At 36.8% G+C, this 26,027-nt stretch overlaps 1 protein-coding gene across 1 annotated transcript in view; it reads right to left on the bottom strand.

Annotated features, from left to right (window-relative positions):
• Nucleotides 1-26,027, bottom strand: part of ADAM9 (ADAM metallopeptidase domain 9) — a 121,068-nt gene that overhangs the window by 34,833 nt on the left and 60,208 nt on the right. Inside the window, exons 12-16 of the mRNA XM_063077413.1 lie at nucleotides 21,555-21,726; nucleotides 18,735-18,827; nucleotides 17,570-17,765; nucleotides 7,733-7,838; nucleotides 3,188-3,371 (exon numbers count right to left, since the gene is read on the bottom strand). Of these exons, the coding sequence (XP_062933483.1) occupies nucleotides 3,188-3,371; nucleotides 7,733-7,838; nucleotides 17,570-17,765; nucleotides 18,735-18,827; nucleotides 21,555-21,726 (751 nt within the window). The remainder of the gene's footprint in view (nucleotides 1-3,187; nucleotides 3,372-7,732; nucleotides 7,839-17,569; nucleotides 17,766-18,734; nucleotides 18,828-21,554; nucleotides 21,727-26,027) is intronic.

Here is a 26,027-nt window from a genome sequence, read left to right as displayed (position 1 = left end):
TAGCTTCAGAAGTACAAAAGTATATTCACCAACAAATAGAATCCAAGGATATATCTAAAGAAAAAATCAAGTGTTACTAAACAATGTTCATTCCAGAAATGTAGAGACAGTTTAATGTTAGGGAATTTATTAATATAACCCAGCACATCAATAGGTCAAAGAAAAATACGATTGTTTCAACAGCTGTCAAGAAACTACTTATAAAATTTTAAATCCACTCTTGTTTTTTTCATTCTTATTAATTAGGATTGAAAAGATACTCCATTTAAATAATGAATACTCTCTACCTCAAGCCAATAGCCAAAATTATACACAAGTATAACTTTGGAAGGCTACGTTCATTCCCAGTCAAGCTAGGGGCAAGACAAAAATGTACACTATCATCATTATTATTTGAAATTATTCTGAAAGTTCTATCATTGCGATTACACAAGAAAAATAAATCTAAATTATAAATATCAGAAAAGAAATCAACTTTTTATCATTTATAGATGATGAATGACTGTTACCTAAAAAATTCTAATATATTCAACAACAAAAGTATGTAACATTAAGTATATGGCTGGTTACAAAATAAATTTATACAAATAACTTTTTTCCTGAATAGCAGTAATAAACAGTAAAAACTATCAACAAAATAGGTACTTAACAATAAAAATCAATTAGAAAATATAACAAATTAAATAAATAGGAGGCCTATTCATAATAGAAATAAAAATATAAAATATCTACAAATAAAACTAATTAAAAAATAGAAAGGACCTTTATGACTAACTCTTTAAAAGAACATCCTCCCCCCAAAAATGGAGAGACATACCATATTCTTCTATGGGAGACTCAATAATGTAAAGATGTCACTTTTCCCCATAATAAATGTATAAATTTAATGTCACCCCAACCAAAATTCCAAAGTGCCTTTTTTTTTTAACTCCTTGACAAAATGATTTCAAGTTCATCTGAAATGATAAATGAGTGAAAATATCCAAGGAAACAATGAAAAAGAACGACGGGGTATTTGTACTACTGGATACTAAAAACATAAAACTATCCAATCTAAAACAAGGCAGTACTGACACATAAATAGACAGATCAGTGGACATGAAGAAAAACCAGAAACCGAGCCCAAGTTCACATGAAAATTTAATAAATAATTCAAATAGGATTTCAAATTAAAGGCAAGGGCTGGCCAGTCAGCTCAGTTGGTTAGAACACAGTTTTAAAACACCAAGGACAAGGGTTCAGATCCCCCTACCAGCCAGCCACCAAAAGCAAACCAAAAAATTAAAGGAGAGACTTTAACTGAGGTTGTTAAGGCAAATGATAAACCATTCTGAAAAAAGTAACATTAGAATTCAGCATATAGTAATAATTTCAGAATGAATAAATGATAAAAGAAAAGAAAAGAATGTACGCTAACCTCATATTACATATACACACAAAAATATTCTACTGGATTAAAGAGATAAGTATTAAACTGATAAAGAAACTACTAGAAAATACAAGAATAATGATCTGATACTATACTGAGAAAGGTCTTCCAAAATATGTAAGTAAAGTTTGAAACCATAAAGAAAAGGAATAACAGATTTGAGTCCATAAAAATGTAAGCGTGGCAAAAAATATTAAAAACAAAAAGAAAAGGAAATCAATAAACTGGGAAAAAATATTATAAATATATTACAATACATATGACATAAGTTAATTAAAATTCTTTAAAATCAATAAGTAAAACAAGCCAGTTTTAGTTTTTTATTTTTTATTAGCATATTTATTGTTATAAATCATACCTATTCTTCGTTCCCTTTATCCCATCTTTCCTTTACCCCTCCCCACCCCTCCCCCGCCCCCTCCCCACCCCTTCCCCCTCCCCCTTTCCCCTCTCCCATTCCCCTCTAATAACCATAGATTTGCTTTCTCCATCTGATAGATTAATTGTTTCTCTGTGAAAACAGGCCAGTTTTCAAATGGGCAGAGAACATCAACAGGGAAATCACAAAAGAAATGAATTTAGACAAACAAAAAAATTCAATATCACTAATAATCAATATAGAGTAAAATAGAAAGGACATCACTACTGAAAGCTTTAAAATGCTAACCGCTAATTTTGACTATAGTGTGGAGAATTTAAAAACCCAACTGGTTGGAAGGTAAACTAATAAAAACTTTTCCAAAGAGAAATTTGGCAAAAGTACATCTAAAACCTTAAAAGTATGCACGCCATCCTAGCAGTTTACCTCAGAAAACAATCGAGGATGTTCTGAAATTTTAATTTATAAAGACATTCGTCTCAGCACTGTTTAAAATAACAGCAGCAGTCAAGTTTATTTAGTTGCAAAGACAGGCACAGAAATCGATGGGTCTTTTTGCAAACAGAAGTGAGGAACAGAACTGGAGCAGAAAACTTGATAGCAACTGAGGTAACGTAAGGGCCCGCTCTGTGCGTCTGCCTCGCCCTGCTCCACGTGCCATAGGCAGTCAGGCAACTGCGTTCTCCCTCCCCCTCTACTGCTCTATCTCAGTGGGTTTCTTCAACTCACTCAACCATCCTGCTCCCTCGTATCTCCGGTATACGGCATAAGCTTGCCACAGCCTTCCTGGCCTTGCTCCTACCTGATTGCATCTCTCAAAGAATTCTTAGAGTTTCTGCGCTCACTCTGAATTACCTTCCTTAATTACATATTCGAGGGGGAAAAAAGGAATGTGGCCCAGGTCATCTTCTCATGGAACCACTGGTAATAAGTCATTGGCTGGCTAACACTGGCTCACATCTGACCTGAACAGCTGCAGTCAGGGTGGCGAGGAGCATGGGCAGGACAAGCACTCTGGCATTTCTAGTACAAAGGCACATGCACAGACATACACATCCCCAAATCCTGAAAATCACCTGAACATTCCAATAACAGCAAACTGGATAATAAATTATAGCACATCAACTAGGGGTAGGGAGTGGGGGTAGATACACACAGTACATTGCAAACTGATAAACGTTAGTTATATGACCTCAGTGAAGAAATCTGGATGGTATAATTATAGTTGTTCTTAATTTTCATCTTGGCAGCTTAAAGCCAAAATTTCTACAGTAAATATGAATTTATTTTACAATCAGAAAAGAGCATCCACTTACTTTGTATAAAGATATTTAAATTTGTTTTTACTTCACTTTGTAAATAGAAAACACTTTGATTACCTTTCCAGCATCGCATTTTGTGCCTTCATTCACCATCCCAGGATCTGGAACATCTGATCCTAACTGGAAATCCACACCCCAACATTTGGTGCCTCGACTAGGTGTTTGAATAATAGCAGGAACAATTCCAAATACAGGCATGTCTTCCACATTCTCACACTGAAGCTTTCCACACAAAGCATTCCTGTTAAGAAATAATGCAAACATAAAATGCATCCTGTGCATATACAGAAGAAAAATTATATATTTGTATATAGACAGAGCTCACTGCTATTAAGCTGAAAAGATTCTCTCTGAGAAGGTGTATGAGAGCAACAGAGGTCAAAGCAGCTTTCCTTAAATACAGAAAGAAGGGAAGACAAGGTAAGTGGATGCTAAGATGCAAATTATTAGGGTACAAGGTGATGCTCCTTTTCTGCCAAACTTGATCCCTCTTTACTGTCTATCTAGGGTTCAAAAGCATCTAATAAAGCTTCTTATAAATATGATATAATTTTACAAATGCTACTACATAGGAAATACAGAAATACCAAAATTCAATGGTGTCTTCTTACAGAGTTATGATAAGGAGGAAATTAGATTCTATAATATAAAACAACTAAGAAAAGACTCCACCCCTCTTTGCCTGGCTAACTTAGTTACATAGTTAAAGACTCAGTTCATTAACTTATTAATTCATACCTGACCACAATTCCTATCACCAAGGCTGTATGTGTTAAATGCCCTTCCAATTTTCCTTCATAATACCCTAAATACCCCTAACATCAATTCTTATGATGCTGTATTGAAACTTCCTACGTAATTGATTGTCATCACACCCAAGCAACCACCCAAATACTTGAATCTACTCTCTATTATCATTGCAAAGTCATCACAGAGTATTTTTTCCCAATACTTCTCACTCACTACCTCCTGAAACTTCCCGTTCTAGCTATCATAATATTCTTTTACTTATTTGACTAAAACCTATGTCCTTATAACTTTTCTTCACTGGTCCCAAATCTTCCACTTGAGACCACACAGATAATGTCTTTTCCTTCTTTCACAGGACAGCTGTTTTAGGACAATTATTACATAGTCCTAAATACTTATATCACCAGAACAATATCCTACAATCATTCTTCATGCATCAAGAAAGCCCCCTTCTAAGTATATGACAGTTGGCCTCACTGCCTCCTGAAGCATAGAACCTAGAATGGAGCATGAAATCTCAGTTACAGCCTGACAAGCAAAGAAAAAAATGGATCTCTCATTTATTCCGGACACTGTACTTCTATTATGCCCAAGATTACAGTAGCTTTTATGGTAATTACATTACATTATTAATGCTCTTGAATTTATCACAAACTAAAACCCTTATTTAATTTTTGCATATCCTGCTATTAAGTCTTCATATTCCCTCCTTTCTGCATTTAAGAGTTAATAATTTTGTCCCAATTATGCATTTATCTTATGTCATCATTTATTTGCTAAATGAGTAAAGTGCTTAAACTTTCTGAGCTTCAGTTTGTTCATCTGAAAAAAAAGAAACAAATAGTAATGCCTATCTCCCATAGTAGGTTGAAATTGGGTATGAAAACCTCTAAAACAAAGCACAACATAAAGCAGAGCTCAGTCAACGTCTGTTGGAGTCTACCAAAATTCATGTTGCTATGATATACTCACTATTTCATATGTAGTCTTGGTGACTCTAAAGAGTAAAAGAAAAATACTCTTAACATATAAAATGCTGTTACAGATCACTAAGAAAAAGATAACCACTTTAACAGAAAAATTAGCGAAGATGCAAATAGGCACTTCACAAAATAAGAAATGCAGACAACTAACAAAGCTAAGAAGAGATGTTCGTTACAATAAAAGAAAATTCTATTGCAATCCTCAATAGAATAATTGCTTCAGGCAAGGAGCTTCCATACGGTGAAACATTGGTGGAGAACTGGATATTTATATGGTACAAAATCACCACTTTACATATTATCTGATAGCTGCAATGGAAAAAACAACCTTACAATAGCAAGATCTGGTTATTGCCACTTAGTATCATTAATAATAAGACAATCTGACACTATGTACCTCCTTGATGCATTGCTTATGAAGTATTCTAACCAAAAATGTTTAACCTGAAGTAAATTTAGATTTTAAGTTTAACATCTGATTTAAAAAAGATTCAATGGATAAAGGGAAAAGATAAGCAACATTGAGAGGAAAATATCAAACGAACCAGAACACGGGCCCACTGGTCTAGCCATTTCCACAGGTTACTGTCATTAAAAAGAATAAAGTGAAGAGGGATATTTTAGGTCAAAAGTGACTTAAGTGACATGACAACTAAATGCAATGTGTCATCTTTGAGTCCTGATGTGGAAAAATGCCAGCTAAGAAAGACAATTTGAGGACAATTAGGAAAATATTAATATTGACCAAATATCAGATGATATTAGGAAATTATTAAGTTTGTTAGGTGCAATATGGCATTATGAATGGCCTTATTTACTGGTGACAAATACTGAAGAATTTAGGAGTAAGGCATCTTAGTGCCTTTAATTTACTTTAAAATGGTCTGGCAAAGTCTACATAAAACAAATATGATAAAACTTAACAATATTTCATCTAGGATATATTGGTGTTCATCATACTATTCTTTCTACTCTTCCGTATATTTGAAAATTTTCACTTAAAAAATTTAAAAAGATGACACTATGTAATGAAAAGGAACATGTGAAAGGGAACACATGGAACATAAACATGCGACTTGTGTTTATCAATGTACATATACATCAGAAAGAAACACAACAAAAAATTAAGGGAGTATCTCCGGATGGCAGAATCACATGTGATTACTTTTTTAGGCTTTTCTAGATTTCAGACATTTTCTATGGTAAGGATGATAACAAACAGTGATGATGATGGTGATGACAATGACAAGGAGACTACAATGAACCAGGTACTCTTCTCAGTACCAACAACCATCAACTCATTCAGTCTTCAAGACAATAATTGGAAATACAAGGGTACTTCAAAAAGCTCATGGAAAAATAGAATTAAAAGATAATACAAATCTTTCCATGAACTTTTTGAAGACTCCTTGTAGACACCATTTCCAATTATTACCCCCATTTTACAGAGATAAATGAGGTATGTAAATGAAGTAACTTGTCCAAAGTCTCAGACATGTTAAGTGGTTGAACTAGGATTCAAACCCAACGAGTCTCACTTCAAATGTGTATTTTTAATGACTATATTATCCTTATTTTACTATTATAAAATGTTTCTCAAATGAGCCCCAGTAATTCATAAGTTGGATAAGTGTAGTTTCTATATTTTCAACAAGATATTCATAAAAATATGAAACCAGACAAGGCTAAAAACAAGGATACAGTATGTCTAGGAAGCTCCCTCCAAGTCTACATTAATCCAACTACCCCTAGGTGTTAGCTCAGCTCGTGCGATCAGTCATACTAACCCTCCACTACTCATTCTTCAGCTCATCTATACCTTCATTCATTTGTCCAACAAACATTAAACAGGCACTTACTATGTTCCTTCCAGGCATTATGTTAAATGCAAAAGATAAAATGGGTCACTGGACCTTACAGTTGAGTGAAGAAGGGTAATAACCAAATAGTCACACAAACAAGTGGAACTGTGACAAATACCATAAAAGAACATTCCAGAGATAAAGAAGAAAATTTGGTAATAATAAAAGGGTTAATTCAACAGGAAGACATACAATCCTAAATGTGTATGTACCTAATGACAAATTCCACATGAAAGCCAAAAAAAAAGGGGTATCTTCAAGGACAAAATTATCAATACAGTCGCATGCCACTTAAAGGTCAAGTAGCATAAAGACCTAAAAATGTCTGTTGGATCTAGTGACATGGAGGTGGGTCACTGCTGCTATTTCTCCTTAGCAAGCCTCATTTCACTACAGTCACTTAGTCTAACTGGTGGCATAGGAGGTGGAGTGGGTAAAAGCACAGTATAGTATTACAGCATAATTCTAATTATACTAAATGTCAGTGTAAGCATATGAAGTGCACAGAAACAAAAAGGGGGAAAATACACTGAAAATAGTGAACACATATGGATTAGATGACTTTTTTATTGTTCAATAAGCAAATGTTAATTATAGAAATAAAACATGTTTTAATTCATCATTTCAAAATTATATAGAATGAGAAGAAAATAATGAATTAATCAACTAATTCTGTGGGTACATTTATCTAGGGACATATAATCTTTTATTGAAAGGAAAATGAAAAGGGTGTTTAGTTGAGGTTCTTACTGTAAATAAAGAATAAACAAAGTGAGATTCTAAAAACCACCAGATTTTAGACAGTTGATGTCTAAAGGGGTGAATTATGTTACCAGTTCTGTTCTTAACACCAGAGTCTCTCCAAAACTTTGTGTTGTAAAACGTAAGTTTGAAAAGTTAGGTATAGGGGAAGAAAATGAGCAGTCACAAGGAGCAGTCACAAAAAGATACAAGAGATGTATGGTCTTAAAGTCTTTTGTATCCTTCATGACTTCACCTCCACTTACCCAGTGGCACACTTCTTATATTCATTGCCGGAGAAACCACAATTGCCAAATCTGTCACCTTTAGAATTCACTTCAATGAAACAATCTCTTGGGGCAGCCTTGGCTTCTGTAACATTAAACATTTAAATTAGAAAAAAAAAAAAGTTATGGCAATTTAACTTCAGAAATAAAAGTATTCCCTACAACAGTCTACACACCTGGATGAACTGGAAAAATTTCAGGTCTTACACATAAAACACTATTGTTGCACATTTTATATGTAACAACAAAATGTAAAAACAAAGCTTAGATTGTACTTAAAAGTTACCCTGGACTCAAACACTTTGACTCTGAAAGAAATGTCATTAAATAAGAAATTATAAATAGACTAAAAACCATGCACAGTGTGGTAGCACTTTCAGCACAGTCATTTATCTGCTGCACCACTGGTTACATCAGGCTGGGAGGGGTCAGTGAAAACACTACCAGCTATTACTTTTACTTTTTTACTTACCATATATGGACACTTAGCTTAGGTATTCCTACTAATTAGATGAATTGACAAATACCATGACAGGTGACAAAGTACCAATCCATTCTTGTTTTCTTACACTTTACATACATATCACTTAATATTCAATTATTCCACCTAATTATACAAATGTTTTATTCGCAAATATTTTTAAGGCAAAATGCCAGTACCGCCTCTTTAATAAAAGAAGGTCACTTGCATATCTTACTCATCTGATACTATGCTGTTTAGTTTTAAAGAAAGTCGATGTGGGGTGAAAGGAGTTACAGCAAAAAAGAGGCAGAGGATAAAACAATATAAAAAAATGAATATGGAAAACTTGCACAGGACAAATATCACATGGCAATATTCCCTTAAAAAGAACAGTAACAGCTATAAAAGTTCCAGATAAGACACAAAGAAAAAAAAAAAGAACTGTAATTCCCTTAGTCCCAGACTTTTTGGCAAGTCTCTATAAAGGTAATATCTTCGCTAGGTAATAGTTAAAATGCCTATCTGTAATTACTTTTTTAGTCTGGAATAACCTGCCTATTCCTGCAAAATATATCAGAAGCTGACTGATCTCTACCACCCAATCCCATGACCTGACTCACATAAGTCCCAATTGTTTCTTACAGAGTCTTCCGTCCTCAGTCCCTATCTGATCCACCATAAGATAAAGGGTACAACAGAAACTAGAAATAGTTTCTGATCAAAATCAAAAGTCTGATCAAAATCAACAACTCTAGATTTGGAGAAATCTAGCACTGCACCTATGACTGATCTTCTTAATTAAGTAACAGAAGAAAAATAAAAACAGAAGAGGTGAAGTAAGGATTTGGGTTTCCTTCCTTCCTCATTTCCTTCCTCTCTCTCTCTATCCCTTCCTTCCTCCCTTCCTTCCTTCATTGAATATGTATTAACCACCTACTAAGTGTCCCACACCTGACAGATAAGAGCTTACCAGTAGCTTACTGAAGAAAATCAGAAAAACTCCTAGTCCTAACTCTCCATTATCTCTTCTGAATTAAAGATAAGACTGAACACACACATGGCACTCACATATTCCACTAGGTTCAATATCCTGTTGTTGTTCCTATTAACTCAAGACAAAAAAGGAAGCAGGTGGGAAAAGAGGACTCTAGAATGGTTTTGGCATAAATCACTGCCAGTTATCAAGCACAGCAATCTGCACAGATGTGCTGAAAAGCAACCCTTTCCCTGAGCAGCTTCAATCATCTGAAGCCAATAAGGAAACACAGGATGCAACACAGTGCAGACTATCGCTGTTGGGACACTGCTGGCATCGATGTGTGATACAAATAAAGCTGCCTACAGGTGCTGCCGTGCCTCGATGCAAATTATCTGTGGTTTCCCATCAGAACAACCACACAGCAGCTACCTGACATCCTTTCTCCGCTCCTCAAAGCTATGCTCCACAATGTTGCTAGAGAAATCCCAAAGGCATATCTAATCATGTCATTTCCACACTTAACCTCCATGGTTCTCCATTACCTAGGACAGAAAAAGCTTAACTTAAAATCCTTGGCCCCAAAAAGAGGTTAAGGTGAGCAAGCTGAAGGACGTAGTCCAAATTCCTGGAAAGTCTAGATCTAACTTCTCTCGTGCCTCATCTCTTCTCATTCTCCTAGGAGCAGCATATGTCTACCTGTACTGAAGCTCTGCTAACATATGTTCTGGCCTATAGAGTAACAGTAAAAACCAGGATTTCCCATCAAATAATTTTGTTAAAGGAATCATAAGAATGTTGTCTTCTTTCAGCAGACTACCGGAACAGAACAGAAAACCCAGAAATAGATCCAAGTATACATGATGCTTTGCTATACTGATAAACGTGCTATTCCAAATCACTAGGAAAACTGAGTTGTTCAATAAATCCCAGAAAAATTAAAGACTTAACATATGCAAAATTAAAGCATAAAGGACAAAATGGGAGAAAATGTTTACAACACATGAAAAATAGTTAATAGTCTTAATCTAAAAAAAAACTTGCAAAATAGAAATAAGGAATAAATAGCTTAGTAGAAAAGTGAACAAAGGTCAGGAACAGGCAAGATTTAAGAAAAAAGTACAAATGGCCAATAGCAATATGAAAAAAAAAAACAAACATTCAAACCCACTAGTAATTAAAATGCACATTTTGAAATGATAAAAATATGTTTTACCTTTATCACATTAGCAGAGCTTTTGTAAAAATGGAAAGACTTGTTGGAAATATTTGATGAAATGAACAGTCATGTACAGCTAATGAGAGAATAAAATGGTATGGTATTTTTGGAGATTATCTGGAGATGTCTTAAAAATCTTTAAAGAACGTAGTCTTTAATAAACAACGTAACTTGAAGAAAAACATGGATGGGGCAAAGACTGAACTATACAGATATTCACTGTCAACATTGTTGACTGTTAAATTATAGTACGTCATTAACAGGATGTTATAGAAAAGTACTTAAAAACATGGAAAAGTACTCACAATTTATGGTTAATATTGAAAAAAGGAAGTTTTTAAGCAGTACATCAATGTGATCTTACTTTTGTATATTATATACATATACATTCATATGCATAAAAATGTGTGAAAGATATTCATCAAATTTTTATCAGTGGTTACGCATCCAGGATATTCAGAGTATGGGAAATATTTATTTTTTACTTTTGATGTCCTTGATTAATTTTCTAGCAACAGGCTTCATCAGCTCACCATGCACATGGTGGTTGAGATCACGGATTTACTGCATTCTGTTTGTGTGACCTCGGGCTAGCCGTTTATCCCTCTCAGCCTTAGCTCCTTTATATGGTGTCTTTAGGGCCAAAATTTGATAATAAGTATCAACACCTTCTCATATACATTCTCTCTCAAGTTTTTCATTTATTTGATAAACATTCATTTAGTGTTTACTCAAAGAATAAGAAATTTGAGAATGCATAAGCTAGTGAATGACTTTCAAATTCCTCATACTCCACAAGTTCAAAAAATTCAAAGGAATGAAGACTAGACATATAACACCTGAACCAATTGACTATATCTTTAAAAGCATAAGCCATCAGGGAAAGGGTTAGAACACATGCATATATTTTTCCCTACCTCCCGAAATCCCATGTAAGCAAAGAAAAATATATACATATTTTTCAATTCATAAACCCATGGAGAGTACAAGTGGGAAAGGAGACAGCACAAAATTTGGAAAGCTGAAAAGCAGCTGGTTAAGTAGTAAATGACTTAGTGTAGCTGAGAAAACAGAACCTTAAGCTGGCGGTGGAAAAAGCTGAGATCAACTTTTTTTATACCATAGAATTCCACAAAAATAAGAAATAGGTAGTAACAGACACCTCTGGATATAGGGGTAAGGAGGGGCAGGTAGCTAAAGTGAAGAGGAAAAATTTAAAGTCTGTTTAAGAAGCAGTTAGATGCACAGATCACCCTTCTCTTTGGGCAGCCAGTAGACTGTTTATTCTCTACCCTGAAAAAGACTTGAGGTTTATTTTCTGGAGAGAATAGAACACAGGGTTTCATAATTCAGAGATACCAGGCACAGTAATAAGCACAAAAACTGTTCCAAAAATGAGGATGAACTGACTATTTGCCTACCCCATACTGAGATCCCCAGTCTTTTTCCCTGTTGCCTCCCAGAATGCTGGTAGCCAGGCCTTGCCCCTCCAGGCTAGGGATAAGTAAGGTCTTCACAAGGGACCCTAATAAGCCCAAGAGAAAAAATAAAATAAAGACGAGCATTTTGGCATTTGCCCAATTAAAAGGTTTAACCATATCATCCTATAGAAAAGCTTACAGTTACCAAGCCCCACACACGGACCTAGATCTACTCGTCTGCTCCATATCCCGTCCCTTGGACCAAGGACTATCAGACATCTGAGGAACACTACTAATATAAAAGACAGAAATACAAACAAAGAGAAAAGATAACTTTTTAAAAGTTACTATACTGAGAGACATGAGAGAAGATGTCTCATACACAGAACAAGAACAGATTACTTCTTAAAAAGAAATGGGGAAAGGACTGGCCAGTTATAGCTCAGCTGGTTAGAGCACAGTGTTATAACACCAAGGCCAAGGGTTCAAATTACCTACCAGCCACCAAAAAAAATTGAAATAAAAAAGAAATGGGGAGAAAAAACTCAGAGAACATAAAAGAGTTCATGAGAACCAAAACTATGATGAATAAAATGAAACACTCAATTTAAAAATTTGAAGATAAAATTGAAGAAGTTGCCCAGAAAGTATGCAAAAAATAGGAAATATAAGAATACCCAAGAAATCCAATATCCAAATAATATGTAATCCAGGAAAAGAAACCACAAAGTAAAACTAAAGGGGGAAAAACGTCCAGAACTAAAGAAATAAATTTCCAAGTTAAATGCACCCATCAAGTACACGGCACGATGAGTAAAAACAGCCACATCAAGTCACATCATTTTGAAGAGACGATCCCCAAGCATTTCCAGAGGGAAAGGTCATCTACGAGAATCAGAACAGCGTCAGACTTCTCACAGCCACTCTATACACTAGAAGACAACGAAGCAATGGCTTCAAAACCGTGAAGGAAAATGATTTCAAACCCCACCAAACCACCAGTCAGGTATTCAGTTAAGATGAAAACACTTTCACACTTGCAGGATCTCAAAAAGTTACCTCCAATTCATCCTATCTAAAGAAACTACCAAAAGAAAAGCTTCATGTAAAGGAGGAAATAAACCAAGAAAGAGGGCAATTTTGGAAACAGCATAGAGGAGATTCAAAAAGGAGAGAGACCAAAATCCATTTTAGGATTACGGTAAGAGGAAATCTCAGGACAAAAGTTTAGACTAGTTACAGAGGGTGTGATGGTTAATTTTATGTGTCCACTTGACTGGACCATGGGATGCCAAGATGTTTGGTCAAACATTAATCTGGGTGTTTCTGTGAGGATGCATTTGAATGAAATTAATATTTAAATCAGCAGACTAAGTATTGTGGGTGGCCCTAAACCACTCAGTTGAAGCCTGAATCGAAGAAAAAAACTGACCCTTGCCTGAAATAAGAGGGAATTCTTCCTGATGGCCTTCAGACTGGGATATTGGCTTTTTTCCAGCCTTCAAATATGAGGGGTCTTACTGGATCTTTGTCTAAAACTTACACCAGCAGCAAACCTAATTCTTAGGCCTTCAGACTTAGACTAAACTATCACCTCTCCTGTGTCTCCAGCTTGCTAACTCACCCTGCAGATCTGGGATTTATTAGCTGCCACAATCACATGAGCCAATTGTTTATAAAAAATAAATATATGTGTGTGTATATATTTATAAAATATATATGTAATATATATATATATATAATTTATACTCTCTCTCTGGAGTCTGACTTATAGAGATTTTGGTACCAAGAGTGTTTCTAGAGGAACAGAATTTTATGGATGAGTTTTGTGAATTGGTTCTGAGATTTCTGGAATTAGTTCTCTAACCTGATTAAATTTTTAAGATGCTAATGATGCTATTTCCAGAAGTAAAGCGAGTACTGATAGTCCATGGTGTGATCTAGTAATAGAGGTACACAAAATATCACCACTGAAGACTCCTATTCAATCACTTATAAAAAGCAAGGATCTGGGTGACTATGTTATGATACCTTCAAATATTTTTGTCAAACTAACAGGTATAATGAGATTGCCTGGTTGCTCCTGATGTCACTGGGCAAGTAGGGAATGAAAAGGAGTGTAGGGATTCCCAGCTCAAGCGCCACATACCTGACCTGAAAGGAGACCCTGTGTGTCTTGAAGGAGTCCCTTATCTCAGCAGGACTGCGACTGCTGAAAATCAAACCCAGAATCTCATCCTGCAATGACTGAATGCAAGTGAACTCCCAGCCTTCTAGGAAATCTACCATTAAATTTAGAGCTCTGAATGTCAAGAAATGAGATCTTGAAAGCAGGAATGGGAACATGTAGGAAGACCTTGATGAAGCTGGGTACACTGAGTTGCTAAATTCTGACGAGTCTTTTTTGTCAGTGGAAGAGGCTACTCCACCGCCAATGGAAACAGCCTCTACACGGTCTGAGGGAATTAACCCCGCATTGCCTGAGGCACTGTAATGGACTCCCCTGAGGCAGCTGCCATGTAAGATCATGCCGATTCTCCTCAGGACTCCCCCCCCCAACACCCCTCTTTGCTTCTACAACTATAACTAGACTCATGTCCTAGCAGGCCCCTAAAGATGAGTTACAAAGTATGACCCATGAAGGGGCTTGCTACACTCCAATACAAAAACTACCTGAGTTTTCTAATTATGCAGACAGAGGTCCAGGGAACATGTGTGAGAATGGATATTAAGGGTGTGGGATAACGGTGCAAAGAACACACAGTGGGATTGGGCTATAATTCTCGATAAGGGCTAACAAGGCAGAGATTCTGCATTTAATGTTGCCATTCAGAGAGTTAAAAGGACTCTAACAGTTTTTTGGTTGGTTGGCTGAAACACGGAACAAAAGTAGTGCCTCTACCTGAGAAAAGAGTAAAACAAAATCAATGCCACCTTCCTGGAGGGACTGCAGAGATTAGTGTCACCTTCGAGTACTTGAAAGAGGCAGGGGTGGTGACTCTCACCACATCCCAATTCAACTAGCCTATACTACCTGTGCAGAAGACAGATGGCTCTTGGAGAATAACAGTGGATTACTGTAAACTTAACTAGGTATTGACTTTAATTGCAGCCGGTGCACCACATATGGTTCACTGCTTGAGCAAATTAACACATCCCCTGGTACCTGATACACAGCTATGATCGGTCTAATGCCTTTTTCCCTCTCCCTGTCCACAAGGCCTACCAGAAGCAGGTCCTACTTCAGGGGTGCATCAACTCTCCAGCCCTATGTCATAATTCAGTGTTGGGGATCTTGCTTGCCTTTCCCTTCCACAACATATCACACTAGCACATCACATTGAAGACACTATGCTCATTGGACCTAGTGACCTAGAAGTAGCAACCACTCTAGACATCAGTAAGACCTTTGCATGACAGGGGGTAGGAAATAAACCCTTTATCATGTAACATAAGATGTACTGACTTTATATCATAATATTTAAGTATTGTTAACTTTACATCACAGTAGTTAAGTTACAAGATATCAAAGAGAAAAGTAAACATCACTCAAAAATTTTACTTGCTTTTCTGGGGAAGGGGTTAGTGCATTTTCAGTTATACACAAGATAGTTCTATCACACTAGGTAGAGCTATAACCTTAACAAGGTTTTCATTTGAAGGTCTGGTATGGTTTAAGCAGCTTCCTATGCGTGTCCAGTTTACAAAGGATGGACTTTGATGGTTAACTGTATGTGTTGGCTGAACTACAGAATGCCCAGATATTTGATCAGTCATTATTCTCAATGCTTCTGTGACGGTGATTCTGGATGAGATTAACATTTAAATTGGTAGACTGAGTAAAACAGACTGCCCTGCCTATTCTAGGTGGGCATCGTCCAATCAGTTTCAAGCCTGAAAACAACAAAAAGGCTAACCGTCCCTCAAGTAAGAGGGCTTCTTCCTGATGGCCTTCAGGCAGGGACATCGGCTTCTTTCCTCTTTGGAACCAAACTGAAACACTATCTCTTCCAGGGTCACGGGCCTGCCGGCCTTCCAGCTGGAACTGGACCACTGGCTCTCCGGGTTCTAAGGACTTCAGGCTCAAACTAGAACCAAATCGTCGCCTCTCCTGGGTCTCCAGATGGCAAACTCACGCTGCAAATCTGGTACTTACCAGCCTACATGATCGCATGAGCCAGTCTCTGTAATAAATATACAGTCAGCCCTCTGTATCCCATGGGTTCCACATCCACAGATTCAATCAACCACAGATTGAAAACATTTGAAAACACAATGGATGGTTGCACCTGTACTGGACATGTACAGCCTTTTTTCTTGTTATTATTCACTAAACAATACAGTATAACAACTATTTACATAGCACTTACATTGTATTAGATATTCTAAGTAATCTAGAGATGATTTAAAGTATAAGGAGGATATACATAGGTTCTATGCAAATATAATGCCATTTTATATAAGGAACTTGAGCATCTGTGATTTTGGTATCTGCAGGGGAGCGTGAAACCAATCCCCCATGGGGTGCGTGTGTGTGTGTGTGTGTGCTATACACATATGAGTGTATATGCATATATATCTCCTATTGGTTCTGTTTCTCTGGAGAACCCCAACTAATACAGAGGGCAACCAGTCTAGACTGAAGAGAAACAGGGGCCTCCTGCTCAGACTTCTTCAAATAGATTAAATTAGTATAATACCTGATGTCTCTAAACACCTCAAGGCAAGACCAGGCCACTGGTTAACAATGTACAGTTCAATTAGTGGTAAATACACAGAAACTAACCAAACCAAAAACAAAAACAAAAAAAGACAATCATTAACTCTAGAGAAAACAATAGGCAGAAAGGCAACTGTAACTTACTACAAACTTCAGTTGTGAATAGCATTAACATGGCTGTTACACAACACACAGTCAACACTGCTCTCACCAAAACTGAAATTAATCCATACTGGGAGGATAGAGACTGGAAAATGAGCATGGGTATGACAGGAGGTGTCAAAGATTGAGAGAAGGAAAGAAAACTAATTCTCATCTTCCATAGTAAGAAATTAATAGTTAATGCCTAGAATGGAAAAATAAAGTAGCATTACCAAGAGATTTTCAAAAGGCAAGGACCAAATAACAAAAAAATCGCTAAAAAAGATAAAAGTGGTTGCCTCAAGGGATGGAAATACTGGGTGGGAACAGGCTTTATTTTTTCATAATAAACATTATACAACAATTTGCCTCTTTAATCAATACGTGTATACCTTTGATAAAAATAAAAATTTTAAAAAGAAAAAATAGGGGAAAAATTTTAAAACATCCTAAATATCAGTAAAAGAATGGATAACTAATCACAGTCCATTTATGTAAGGGACCACCTCTGATGTGCTATGATATAATGTGTCAATATAAAGATTGTGAAGAACATTCTGAGTGAACAATGCAAACAGCAGACCCACATGCAAACCCATATTTTAAAACCAGAAAGTGACACTGCATACGTGTGTGTGCCTGGATTTTATACACAGAGGATAATGAGAAAAAGAGAGAAAGTAAAAGCAAAAAACATCAATTGAATTTGGACACTTTAAATTCATGACCGTGACTGCGTGTGGAGAAGGAAGAAGGGAGATTTGACAGGAGAGGGGAACAAGAGAACTTCAACTTTAATAATGTGTTATTTATTTTTTTTTAAATCTAAAGCAAAAATAAAATCAAAGCAATCACTTATAAATAATATTATCTTACTTGAACCAAAGATGACTTGACACTGAGCATCATAATACTGGCACATGCCATTATAGCAGTAGGCTCGGTTATTCTGGCAAGGATATCCATTCTGAATGAAAACATCTGGCTGGCAGAACTGAGAAGAACCATTGCAGTATTCCGGAACATCACATTCATTGGTTTTTTCTCGGCATAAAGTACCTCCTGGAAGGAACTAGGATAAGATTCAAATTAAAAAGAAAAGTCAGGATAATTTCCACAAACCAATCAAAGTTGAAACCACAGTATTTATATCTATAAAGGGTTCTAACAACAAATGACTAAATAACCGGATAGAAAAATGAACAAAAACTACTAATAGGCAATTCATAAAAGTCATAAATATGAAAATGAAAAATCGGTAACTTCATTGGTGACCAAAAGAAATGCAAATTAAATAAAAATACAAGAGCACTTTACATCTATTGAACTAACTAGAATTACAGCACTTGCTAGTAACCAATGTTGGCATAAGAAAACAACTATTTCATAACTGTTAGTACAAGTACAGACATGCACATTTGTAGAAGACATATAAAATGTATCAAAAATTTTAATATGTGTATTATGCTTCGATGATTTCTCTTACAATCAATACTTAGAAGCAATCTAAAAGTCCATCTCTAGTTTACTAAAGACTGACTATATAACCATGTAGAACTACATGAACAGATAAAAGTCCATGGTATCTTACTGAAAAAAGCAGGTAGTAAAATATGTGTATCTGCATTTACTCACTTATACACACACACTCTCTCTCTCACATTTGTATAAAAAAAGTGACTAGGTTAACAACAAATTATCAACAATATTTAAAAAATATCTCAACAATGGCTACCTGAGGAAAGTAAATTAATAGAGAGGGTCTTTCCTTTTCTACTTTCTATACTTTAGTATCGCTGAATTATTTCTAACAAGTATATACAGTACTCTAAAAAAATTTAAGTTTCCACTTAGGAAAATATCTCAATAGACCATTTATCATAAAAGAATGTGCTTTAACACTGAAAACAAGAGGCATAAGTTTTTTTCCCACAATCATAATAAAAATAGTGTTCTCTTAGAGATCTCAGAAAACAAATTTTGATATATACAGATTTTTCCTTTTCTGTTTTCTTGATCCTAATAGGGAAGAATTCCTTACCCAACAGTCTTTACAACAGTCGCCATATGCACATTCAGCAAATGATTTCAGCTTACAAGTACTTCCTTCACAACAAGGGTCCAATTCACATTCCTGTGAATAGAAAATGACTGTCAGTAAAAAAAAAAGAGTTACTGACATTAATACTCACTAGTATAATTCTTATTTTAGACCTAAAATCTCCTTCACTCTAACCTTCCTACAGCAGTTACTCTCCACTGACAGTCACTTACTATCCTTCTAGACTTATCGGTGCCCCTTCAGCTACAAGTACACAGGTCTCAACGTATTTATGAAATCATAAAGTATGTGCCTTACTAAGTCTGCTAAGACTGCCAAAACAAAGCAGCATAAAATGGATGGCCTAAACAACAGAAATTCGTTCTCACAGCTCTGAAGGCTAGAAGACCAAGGTCACAGTTCCTGTCAATTCAGTTTCTGGTGAGGGCTCTCCTCCTGGCCTGAAGCTGTCTGCCTTCTTGCTGTGTGTTCACATGGCCTTTCCTTGGTGTGTGTGCACTGGCAGAAGGTGAGCGAGATGTCCGGTGCCTCTTCTAATGAGGACACTAACCCTACTGGATCAGGGCCTCAACCTTACGACTTCATTTACCTTAATTATTTCCTTAGAGGCCATCTCCAAATACAGCCGCACTGGCGGCTAGGTGTTCAACACATGAATTTTGGGAGCACAAACGTTCAGTTTGTAACAGTATATTTAATGGTCGCAGGGAAGTAAACATCCATGAATGCCTTTCTCTTCTGTCTCAAGGTCTGACTGCTCTTCGCCCCGTGTGGGCACTCAGGATCTTGCTCTGCATCTCTCACTGCACTTTGGACCACCATGGCTCACCCTTATCGCCAGCATCCCACCCACAGAACCTGCTCCCCTATGTTAATATAGTGATGTCAATGTCCTAGTTTTTAATTAATTTATTTTTAATTGATACATAATAATTGCACATACTTATGGGGTACACATGATATTCTAGTATATATACAATGTGTAATAATCAAATCAGAGTAATTAGGATATCCATCACTTCAAATAATTATCATTTCTTTGTTTGGGGAACAATCCGAATCTTCTCTTCTAGGTATTGTGGAAAATACACTCAATTATTGACGACCATAGTCACCCAACTGTGCTGCTGACCACTAGAACTTACTCCTCCTACCTAATCGTGTTTTTGTATTCATTAACTAACCTCTCCCTATCCTCCATCCCCCCTAACAGTCACAGCCTCTGGAAACAATAATTCTGTTCTCTACTTCCAAGAGATCAATTTTTCAGCTCCCACATATGAGTGAGAATATACCATATTTGTCTTTGTGTGATTGGCTTATTTCACTTAACATAATGTCCTCCAGTCTCATCCATGTTGCTGCAAATGACAGGATTTCATTGTTTGGGGGTTTTTTTATGGCTGAATAATATCTCATTATATATATAAACCACATTTTCTTTATCCATTCATTCACTGATGAACACAGGTAGATTCCATGTTCTGGCTATTGTGAATAGAGCTGCAATAAACATGGGAATGAAGATATCTCTTTGACACTCTGATTTCCTTTCTTTTGGACACAGACCCAGTAATGGGGTTCTATTTTTAGTTTTAGGAACCCCCATACTGGTGAAGGCACAGAGCAAAGGGAACTCTTCGACACTGTTGGTGGGACTATAAATTAGTGCAGCCACTATGGAAAACAGTATGGAGGTTCCTCAAACAACGACACATACAACTGCAATCCCACTACTGTATATATACCCAAAAGAATGGAAATCAACCTGTTGAAGGGATACCTGCACTCCCATGTTTAGCGCAGCTCTATTTACTTTTTTTTGCTTGTTTTTTCTTCATCATAAGACACATACTGCCTTTCTAGAAAGTGAAGTCATCTGGTAAACGCCAAGTGTGGTCAGGTAAGGAAGAAGAAAGAAGACACACTGTGTAAAAGACTGATAATATAGTAGGATTTACACACTACTGAATAAGTTTCTTTAAAACTGCATGTAGAGTTTAGGTGGAAAAGGCTTAAGCAGGTCATCTTGAGAGGAGGAAGGCTAAGTATGGTCAGGAATGTGGCTGTAAGACAACGTTAATGAAGACAGGCATGGGCTCACAATAGCACATGTGGGTAACATCTGATAAGCTAGAGATCAGGAGGGAAACTGAAAGTTAATAAAGGGAGAGTGCTACTTTGAGTACAGAGTTTTTATTCTGAAGGATGCTGGAGGATGGGCCAACTTCAATCTACGTTAAAAATGAGTCCAACTGAATAAGTATTTCTGCAATGGCAGTGCCAGGAATGGTGAAAGCTTACATGTAAGGAGCCAGCTGAAACACTGATTAGTTCTTTATTTTTTTTATTGCAACATAACTGATTATACATATTTGTGCAGTACAGAGTTGAATGTCAATACCTGTGCTGATTAGTTCTTTAAAGTAAATATGTAAGCCAATAACCATAATAGAAATTGTAAAAGGTAGCAAAAAAATGGAAGAATAAACATGGTATTTACCTTGACTTCAAAACAGATGATAGATACCATTTTAAGGGTATTTCAAAAAGTTTATGGCAAGATTCATATTATCTTCTAATTCTATTTTTCTATGAACTTTTTGAAGTATTCTCATATTTTCTGAGAAGGAGGAGATGACCAATCCCAGGAACATATTCACACAACAAAATAAGAATCCTCATTTTGCCACTAAATTTTACTTTAGCTCCTAGGCAAGAGCTGCCCAAAATGAGCAATTTTATTTTTTGCACATATCATGGTAATTTTACAAAGCAAAAATAAAAGATTAAACTGACCTTTGGAGTACCACAGTCACACTCTTCCCCAGGATCCACCAACTTATTACCACAAAAGGGAGCACTGTAGGCTTCATCAGGTTTTGGAATATTAAGAAGGCAGTTTCCTCCTTTATTTAAAGTTAACTTCTCAAAGTCCTCTGCACTGCAACTGCTAAAGTTTCTGGAACCTCTACAACAAACATTAAGAAAAATATTTTATGTTATAGTGATTACTAATGTGGAAAATTTTCAGTCATGTTTTTAAACAACAAAAAGCAAATATTTTAAGTGGCAGAAAATAAGCTCACAAAAACAGAGATGAGAATTCATATCTATTCCTAATAAATATAGAACATTACTTTAGCTACTACATAGTAGTTCACTATTTTAGTTACAAAATATTATACCTCCATGAAAATATCTTCCAAACATACCACATACACTGAAATACAAATTCATAATTCTCAGCATCAGAAGAGACCTTAAAAATTATATATTCCGGGCCGGCCCCATGGTGCACTCGGGAGAGTGCAGCGCTTGGGAGCGCAGCGGCGCTCCCGCCCCGGGTTCGGATCCTGTATAGGAATGGCCGGTGCACTCACTGGCTGAGCACGGTGCGGGCGACAACAAGCCAAGCATTGCGATCCCCTTACTGGTCACAAAAAGACCAAAAAAAAAAAAAAATTATATATTCCTATACAGAATTAAATTTTATTTCTCTAACATAGAAAATCCAAGTTACACTGAAATTCTATTAAGGTTAGTCCCACTTATTCATTATTGCTTTCATAACCTGAGCTTTTGGTGTCATATCCAAAAAATCCTTGCTAAAGCCAATGTCAGGAACTTTTCCCCAATGTTTTCCTCCAGAAGTTTTCCAGTCTTACAGTTAGGTCTTTTATCTACTTTCAGTAGATTTTTCTGTATGGTGTAATATTAGAGTCCAATTCCATTTTTTCACATGTGGAATCCAGTTTTCCCAGCACCACTTATTGAAGCAACTATCCTTTCTCCATCGTGTGCTCTTGGTGCCCTTGTTGAAAATTAGTTGACATGTCTGTTTTTACGTCAGTACCATACTGTTTTCATCACTACAGCTATTAAACAAAACAACTGCACAGCAAAGGAAATAATCAATAAGATGAAAAGGCAGCCTACACACTGAGAAAAAATATTTGCAAAACATCTTTGATAAGGGGTTAATATCCAAAATGTATAAAGAACTCACACAACTCAATAGCAGAAAAAAAAACCTGATTAAAAAATGGGCAAAGGATTTGAATAGACATTTCTACAAAGAAGACATTAAAATTGGGCCAACATGTGTATGAAAAGGTGCTCAATTTCACTAATCATCAGAGAAATACAAGTCAAAACCAAAATCAGATATCACCTCATACCTGTTAGAATGGCTATTATCGAAAAGACAAGAGATAAGTACTGGTGAGGATGTGGAGAAATGCAAACCCTTGTACACTGCTGGTAGGAATGCAGACCAGTGTGCCACTGTGGAAAACAAAAGATTCCTAAAGAAATTAAAACTAGAATTACTGAGAGGTGTGGCAAGATGGTGAACTACAGGTACCTGGGGCACATCCTTCTCACAGCACAGGACCAGAACGACTAATACAGCTAAATATCAATGGGAGCGTCTGTCAGAGAGTGCAAGGGTGCAGGAGGAGACCGGGGAAATCCCTGTGGAGCACAAAAGCCAGGATGGCAGGAGAGAGAGAAGAGAGCAGCACACAGCCTCAGCTGCCACATCTCTGCCATCAGGATTGGCACAGAAAAGACTTTCCTTGGTGGAAAAAAGGTAGGCAGAGGGCCCTACTACCCTCATCCTCACCACAGAAGCCTGCAGTTTCTACGCAGGAGGATCCCACAGCCCTTGCAAGCCTGGAGCTGTGTGTGGAGCTGCCTGGAATACACACACTGCATCACTCAGAACAGAAGCACATACAATGCCCTCCCTACCTGCCATCCTTGTGACCCAAGCCGCTGCAGTACAGCACCATCTTGAAACTAGAGCTGCTACAGAAACACACCAGATATCAGGCAATCAACGCCCCTACCCATGGGCTGAGTTCCATGCACCTAAGTTCCCAACTCTGAAAAAACACATCACAGGTCCCTATCCTAACAAACACACCCCTGGAGGATCAACAGAACTGAAATGCATCTTCCCCCTCCTCCTTTGCCTTTGCTTTGAAAAGCAGCCAGTCAGTCTCACCCTCAATAGTTCTGCCTAGCAGGTTCGGTCCACCAGCTGAGTAGCAGCTGACTGGGCCCCCTCATGGCAGGCCTGTATCACAGCCTTGCCCAGTGCCCAAAAGGCAGTTGACAGAACCTCCTCTCTGCAGCCCCACATTGTGGGCTTGCCCACTACCCAAGAAGCAGCTCAGTAGCTCTGCTCTTGGCAGACCCATTCCCAAACCACCAAGGGAAGCATGACCTCACAACTGGCCCTGAGAAGTGACACAGTGCACTGGCTCCCAGAAGACCTACATCCAAATAGCCAGGCCAAAGTGTTCCCAAGCCCCTGACTCAGAGCAACAGCCTGAGACTAGCTCTCACGACACTGGTGGACCCACCCCTGAGTCTTGCATCTGAAAAACAACCTGGCAGGCTCACACATGAACAGAGAAATAGTACAGTGACCCTGACACTGGCAATCCAGACCCAGAATCTCTGACATGCTACACAGCCAAACCTCCAGCCTAAAAATCAATCCAGCAACCCCAACCACTGTAAGCCAACTCCTGAGACAAATGGCCTGCAGTGAGCATGCACGCACCCTCCAGCCTGAAAACTAACACAATGAGTCCACCCCCAGCAAAGCCATGCCACTGCTACCACAAACCACCTAAACACAGGCCACTGAGGCATGCACAGACATAGCAAAAGTGGATTACAGCTGAAGAAATGACACAGTCTACACTATTGCATCCATCCAGAACAAAGCCATTGTATTCTACCCAATTGACACCCAAAAACACATTTATAGGTGAAAGTCCTTCCCACACAAAGCACTCTACAAAATTCAGAGAGGTGACTATTCCACCAGATGCACAGATGTCAACAGAGGAAAATGATAAACATGAATAAACAAAGAAACATGACACCACTAAAGAAATACAATAATGTTCCAATAACCGATTCCAAAGAATCAGAAATTGCTACTTATCAAATTAATAATCTTAAGAAAACTCACTGAGCTACAAGAGAATACAGACACTTCAACAAAATTAGAAAAACAATTCATGATCTGAATGAGAAATTTAATAAAGAGATATACATAATTTAAAAAATCAAACAGAAAACTTGGAATTGAAGAATTCATTGAATGAAATTTTTAAAAAATACATCCAAGAGTCTCAATAACACACTGGATCACACAGAAAAAAGAATATCATCTCGAAGACAACTGTTTTGAAATAACCCAGGAAAACCAAAAAGAAAAGAGAATTTTAAAAATGAGTAAAGCCTACAAGATTTATGGATACTGTTAAGGGAACAAATATTCAAACTATGGGAATTCCAGAATTAGAAGAAAATTTTTTTAAAATTGAAAATATATTTAATGAAATAATAGCTGAAAACTCCCTACTCTTGGGTAAGATATGAACATCCAAATCCAGGAAGTTCTAAGGTCCCCAAATAGACTCAACTCTAAAAGATCTTCTCCAAGAAACATTGTAGTTAAACTGTCAAAAGTTAAAGACAAAGAAAGAATCCTACAAAACAGCAAGAGAAAAGTGTCAAGTCACTTATAAGGGAATCCCCATTAGACTAACAGCAGACTTCTCAGAAGAAACCCTTCAGGCCAGAAAAGAATGAGGTGATATATTCAAAGTACTGAAAGAAAAAAACAGATGGCCAACAATATTATATCCAAAGCTATCCTTCAAAAATGAAGAAGAAAATAGTCTTTTTCAGCAAATCATAAATTAAGAGATTTCTTCAACACCAGTCTGGCCTTCCAAGAAATGTTTAGGGGAGTCTTACATCTAGAAGAGAAAGAACAATAACAACTGTCATGAAAACACCAGAAAATATAAAACTTACTGGTAGAATATATATACACAAAAAAGCAAGAAAAAGGAATCAAACCTTATCAATATAAAAAACCACCAAAGCACAAGGCTTAAACAATAACAGAGAAAGAAAGGAACAAAGGATACACAAAATAATCAGAAAACAACCAATAAAATGACAGGAGTAAGACCTCACATATCAGTAACAACCTGGAATGTAAATGAGTTAAATGCCCCAATTAAGAGATATAGACTGGCTGTATGGATAGAAACAACATGACCCATCCATGTGCTACCTGCAAGAAATACACCTTACCTAAAAAGACACACACAGACTAAAAATGAAAGATAGAAAAAGATATTCCATGTGAATAGAAAGCAAAAGCACAGCAGAAGTAGCTATATTTCTATCACAAAAAAACAAATTTTAAATCAAAGTCTGTACTAAAAGATGAGA

The sequence above is a fragment of the Cynocephalus volans genome, chromosome 13, assembly GCF_027409185.1.
Source record: "Cynocephalus volans isolate mCynVol1 chromosome 13, mCynVol1.pri, whole genome shotgun sequence".
NCBI classification, from domain to species: domain Eukaryota; kingdom Metazoa; phylum Chordata; class Mammalia; order Dermoptera; family Cynocephalidae; genus Cynocephalus; species Cynocephalus volans.
Note: the sequence above shows the minus strand (reverse complement) of the source record. Positions and strands in the feature narration are given on the sequence as shown.